Source organism: Pteropus vampyrus, unplaced genomic scaffold (assembly GCF_000151845.1).
Source record: "Pteropus vampyrus isolate Shadow unplaced genomic scaffold, Pvam_2.0 Scaffold435, whole genome shotgun sequence".
NCBI classification, from domain to species: Eukaryota; Metazoa; Chordata; class Mammalia; order Chiroptera; family Pteropodidae; genus Pteropus; species Pteropus vampyrus.
In genome coordinates, this window is record NW_011889216.1 from 1,326,591 (window position 1) to 1,332,182 (window position 5,592).

Genomic DNA, 5,592 nt, shown 5'->3' on the forward strand with positions numbered 1-5,592 from the left:
CCTCCCAAAGATGTACATTTGAGGTAAACTGGTGTGTCTGAATTGGCCCACTCTGAGTGAGTGTGTGTGTGGGTGTGTGTGTGAATGCTCCCTGGATGAAAGGGCATCTTATCCAGGGTTGGTTCCTGCCTTGTGCTGGAAGAGGCTCCAGCTGCCTGTGACCGTGAACTGGAATGGGTAGATTAGAAAATAATTCTTTTACTTGTTTTCATTAATTTTTCTTAAATGTATGTATAGCTTATTTCATTATTTAATATTAGAAGTGTTTTGGGTCTTTATGTAGAAATTTGGTGATATTTCTGTGATCAGAAATAAATATGCCATAGAAGCTTAACTCTTGCTTTAGTCAGCCTATGGTAAAATTAGTTTTGTTATATGTTGTTTCACTTTAAATGCAATTTCCAAGAACTTATCAACAACACTGAGGACATACTGTATATGTAAAACACTTGGAACAATGTCTGTCTGGCTTAGGAAGCACTATATAAATGTGCTTACTGACTACTAGTCTATTCTACCTCCTTTGTAGTATTTATAACTTTGTGTGAATTTTTTAAAATGCTTTTTCTCTACTAACTTGTAAGTTTCTGAGAGCAGGGACAATGTCTATATTAATTCTAATCCATGTTTAGGATCTAGGATTGGGACTGACACATGCTCAATGAATATTTGTAGAAATGTGCAAACAGATTAATAAGTAAAAGGGCAAGCCACAAGGATCATTAAATGTCTACTATTGGAGCAGAACATGCATTTCTACCCAGAAAGAAGGCTAAATACTAGGTAATTAATAATAAAAATAGAAAAAGGGTAACACAACAGGAAGAAAAGTCTCTTGCATTTCCTTGGACATTTAACAAGGAGCTGGGGTACAGGCTGGGACTTTTCTTTGGCCAGGGAAACTCTTGAGTCCTTACACTTCACAATTTGATTTGCCCATTTAAAACTGGCAATCCCCACAAGTGCAGAAAGCATTATAACCTTTCATCTAAGCTCTGGTAACAAACCAAGTTATTCATTCATTCATTCATTCATTCATTCACTTTTAAATGGTTGGATAAAATATCAAAAAAAGACTGTCCTGACACATGAAATTGATGTGAAACTCATATTTCAGTGCGTCTATAAATAAATTTTATTGTGAAACAGCCACGGCTATTCACACAGCTGTTTTGGAACCCTAACAGCAGAGTTCAGCAGTTGGACAGAGAACCCTCTGGTCTTTTCGAGAAAACATCTGACTAGCAGAGGGGTAGATGACAGTTAGTGTTAAGGAGGGAAAAAAAAAAAAAAGCAGGAAAGTGAGACAGGGAGGCGGGGAGGGGGAAGCTGTAGGGCAGCAATTTCCTATAGTGATCACAGGAGACCTAAATAAGGTGAAGACTCTCACGGTAACTACAGAGGGGCTCCAGGCCTAGGCCTGGGGAAACTCTAGCAGCTCTTACCGAAGTAGTCGAGCCAGTTCATTTCGCGCAGCGCCTTGGGGAGCCGCAGGATCTCGATGTTGTACAGGTTATCCATCTCCTTGAGGAGGTTCTGACGGTCTGACTGAATTTGCTTGGATCGTATTTGCACTGCGAGAAGGCAAAGTCAACAGAGCATGGGTCACCCGGCGGGTGAATAGGGCCTGGAATCCGTGCGATCTGCGGCCCAATGTGCCAGAACCTCGCGATTGCCCCCCAGGTAGTAGCGACGACCCGTATCCGCCCCTTACCTTCACGATCGAAGTCCTTAAGAAAGGAGGTGAGCTTCCGGCTCCGTAACGAGTTGGTCTTGGTTACTCGACTGCCACCCTTCCTAGCCGGAGCCATGACGCTTCGGTGAAGGCTGCAGGGAGCAGGGAACCGAGCCACAAAGGATCAGCGACAGAGGTCGGGGAGGGAAAGTAAGGGGGCCGCGAAGGGGCGGGAGAGGGCGAACCGGACGCCCCAGGGGGTTAGAGGTGGGGGAGCGGGGGTCTGGGCTAAACGAGTGGCGAGGAACGTACTTGCGGGTCCCAAAACAAGGGCTAAGAAAATCGCAGTTCAAGCTAAAAGGGAGCGGCCCAGTAGCTAACAGGACGTGCGACCGCCGCCACCAAATTCAAACTGCCACAGGCTGACGAATGAGAAGTCGCGGTTTTATAAGAAGGTCCACAACATCCAATCACAAGGAAGCTCCGCGATTAGGCCGCCAGCTCACTTTTAGGACTGCAGCACCCAGAAAGCATTGCGGCTTACGACAAATTTTTGCGACTTAGGTGCATTGGGGCATGCGCAGAAAAACTGCGGGTGCGGGGGTGACGGCTCTGGCGGGCCCTTAAACTAGGCCTTATCTTTGAGATTCCCCTGCTCGTTTAAAGGAAGCAGCCGGCAATCTCGAGGAGATGAGATAAGGTTCTGGCTCCCGAAGCACAGGTCCAGCGCGGGTGAGACCGGGCTTCGGCTCCGGAATCTGCAGTCTGCTGCAGGAGACTGCCCTCGCCCCACAAAGAGCCTCCTCCGAGCGATAGCCGGGAAACCCTTCCCCAGGTGAGGACGAGGGCCCTGCCTTCCGAGAGCCCCTCTAAAGGAAAGACAGCGCCTCGCGCCAGGAGCTCCTGTCAAAAGGGATAGACAGCTCTACCCGAGGAAGCCCTGGTTTAGGTGAAACTTATCCGAGAGTAGAAATAACTCTCACCCTTGACCTGGTACTCCCCCTACAGACATGGGACCTAAATACTGTTGTTTTTCTTTCTTTCTGTCTTTCTTTTTCTTAAACAGAAGATGACTCAAGACCAGCCTTTGCTTGCTGTACAGGAGGCCCTGAAGAAGTGCTTTCCCGTGGTGGAGGAGCAGCAGGGCTCGTGGCAGAGCACACTAAGGGACTGCCAGCCCCTCTTGACCTCCCTCAGCAATCTGGCTGAGCAGCTGCAGGCGGCGCAAAATCTGCGATTTGAGGATGTGCCGTCACTCCGGTCCTTCCCAGATTTGAAGGAGCGGCTGAGGCGCAAGCAGCTAGAGGCTGGTGACATTGTCCTGGACAAGCTAGAGGAGAGCCTGTAAGAGACGCTATAGCGCCCTTTCTTGGCGGAAAATTTTAAAACCGGTGTTTATAACTAGCTAGGATCTGTCAGTCAGGAGGGTTTTTCTCTTTACTTGAGAGCATAGCATTTGGAAGTGTCTCAACCTTATGTCCTTTGCGTTTGTTGCAGTGGGACCTCCATCAGAAAGCCCTTTTCTGGCATTTCCCTTGTCAGAGGCTAGGCATGCCCGTGGTGGACTTCGGAGAAGGTTGGAAAGTGAAACAAGAAAACAGTGGAGAAAGCTTATTAACTCCTCTGTAGTTTTCTATGGTAAAAAGCAATGAGGAGCTACAATCTATCCTTGAACAATGAAGGCGGGGGTGGTTAGCGGCGCTGACCTCCAGCCCAGTGGAAAAGCCTTGTATACTCCACATATGTGGATTCGCAACCTTGAAGTTGACTCTTGAACAACTCAGGTTTGAGCTGTGGGAGTCAATTGAAAAAACATCTGCCTATGAGTGGACCCACAGAGTTCAAGCCTGTGTTGTTTAAGGGTCAACTGTATACTGCAAACTTGGTGGGTGCCAGAGCTAAGGGTTTTAAATCCATTATCTCATAAAACCTTTCAACACCTCTGTGACTTAGCCTCACTTAATCCCTTTTTGCAGGTAAGGAAACAGGCTTAAGCAGATTGCCTTGTCAAGTGTCCTAATGGAAAAAGTGTCCTAATTGGGTCTCACAGCCAATGGCAAAGCCGGGGCTCTAACCCAAGTGTGCCTGGCACCAAGGCCAGAGCTCTCGACCACCACTTTGGTCTGTTGTACATTGGTGCCTCTTTGCTCAGGAGTAGCCCATCTCTCGGCTGTTATCATGCCTAATGTTAGACTCTCTATTTCAGAGTTATAGGTTACAAAGATAAAGACAGGGCATATGTGGCCTTTCCCTTGATCAGAACAAAAGGAGGTTCTGGTGTGTAGACTCTGCACTACAGACTAATAGGAAATTGTCAAAAATGATGACCTTCTCTGTATTCATTTATACAAAATACATTTATTATGGGATGCCAAGCGCAAGGTGCTGGGAATACAATGAACCAGACTTAGTTCCTTAGCTGAGTAGAAGAGAGACAATCAGTGAACTAACTGAAGTAGTGAACTTTGATTTCGATGAATTATACATTTGTGCATGGGTACTGGGCTGTTATTACGTCTATTTTTAATTGTGAGTCATGGCCAAACATTTTGAAAGCCACGATTCTAAGCCAGGGAATGCCTTGCCTTTTGGGAAGTTATAGCCTTTGTCTTGGGAGCTGGGCTCCTTGAAGTCACCAATGGAATAATAAAGATACTTACCATAAGCTAGGCACTTCCCTAAGCACTTTATATGCATTATTGTATTTAATTTTCACAATAACCCTTTTTTGTTCATTCAACAAGTGTTTGTTGTTCTGTTGCCAGACTCAGTATTCCAGGTACTTAGGACGTGCAGTGAGCAAAACAGACCGTTTTTATACACGATTGTGAATAGGTGACTTTCCTAAGATCTACAGTAGTCTGTGTGTATCATGAACCTAAACTTTCTGGAACTTCAAGAATTAACTAAGATGGGGCTGGGTAACAATTGGATAGTACTGATTTATTGCTTCCGTTTATTCTAGATTATTCTCTTTTACGTACATGGCATGGGCCTATGCATGAACAGTTACTCTCCTTATGCAGCTTTATGGCAACTTTAGAAAGGCCCCTTGGTCTTTACTTTCTTTGGCAGCTGGGCTTATCACAAAGCTTTGAGAGCTATGTAATTTCTTCAGCCTCTCCACCTTTAAGTCAATTCTTAATTCTTGAGCCACTGTAACCAATCTCCTTAGATGAATAGGTCTCATTTGGAGCCATTTTTTTCCATTAGGACACTTAACAATATCTGGAGACATTATAGATTGCCACAACTTGGGGACAATCGGGGCATGGTTGCTCCTGTGATCTAGTGAGTGGAGGCCAGGGATGATGATCCAGCAGTGCACAGGGCCACCCTCCACCACCAAGAATCACCTGGTCCAAAATGTCAGTGTGCCAAGGTTGAGGAATTCTGCCTTAGGCCTTTCTCATGCTATTGCCTAATATCAGACCCTTTTTCCCAGAGCCGCCCTCCTCAAGGTACGTGACACTGTCAGCAGCCACGTGGAACAAGTGCTTCAGATCTATGAGCAGCATGCAGACATGATCAGCATTGATGCTGTCCTGCAGGCTTCAGTTGTGAGCCCGTCTGTGGCTGACATGTTGGAATGGTTGCAAGATATCGAGAGACATTATCGAAGTTCGTATCCTTTGCTCACGTTTCACTTAGTGTAGAGATGCTGTTCCAGGAACTCTTTTGAATTTCATTTTTCCCAAGATTACAGAACTATAGCATGGGTCAGTTCCCTTTGGTTCCTAAACTTGGGTTCTTCCGTCATTCCCTTATACAGTCATTCCTCAACTTATTTATTAAGTAGCTGCTACTTGCCAGGCATTGCTAGGTGCCGGGAAATAGACCATAAACAAGGAAAACAGAATGTCAGATGGTGATAAGTGCTATGGAGAAAAATAAAGCAGGGAAAGTGAGGGGTGAGA

The 5,592-nt window shown here is 45.8% G+C and overlaps 2 protein-coding genes across 4 annotated transcripts in view; one reads left to right on the forward strand and one right to left on the reverse strand.

Moving 5' to 3' along the window:
- The window catches only part of CDCA8 (cell division cycle associated 8), a 16,222-nt gene extending 14,078 nt beyond the window's left edge, over positions 1-2,144 (reverse strand). The window contains exons 1-3 of the mRNA XM_023523985.1: positions 1,988-2,144; positions 1,715-1,827; positions 1,446-1,574 (exon numbers count right to left, since the gene is read on the reverse strand). Of these exons, the coding sequence (XP_023379753.1) occupies positions 1,446-1,574; positions 1,715-1,811 (226 nt within the window). The 5' untranslated portion in view covers positions 1,812-1,827; positions 1,988-2,144. The remainder of the gene's footprint in view (positions 1-1,445; positions 1,575-1,714; positions 1,828-1,987) is intronic.
- A 99-nt stretch (positions 2,145-2,243) lies between these two features.
- The window catches only part of CUNH1orf109 (chromosome unknown C1orf109 homolog), a 7,688-nt gene continuing 4,339 nt past the window's right edge, over positions 2,244-5,592 (forward strand). The window contains exons 1-3 of one of the 3 annotated variants that reach the window (XM_011381365.2): positions 2,244-2,550; positions 2,745-3,019; positions 5,121-5,300. In XM_011381365.2, coding sequence (XP_011379667.1) covers positions 2,745-3,019; positions 5,121-5,300 — 455 coding nt within the window. In that variant the 5' untranslated portion in view covers positions 2,244-2,550. Of the gene's footprint in view, positions 2,551-2,741; positions 3,020-5,120; positions 5,301-5,592 lie in introns of all 3 variants that reach the window. The other 2 variants (XM_023523986.1, XM_023523987.1) reach the window with 2 other exon arrangements.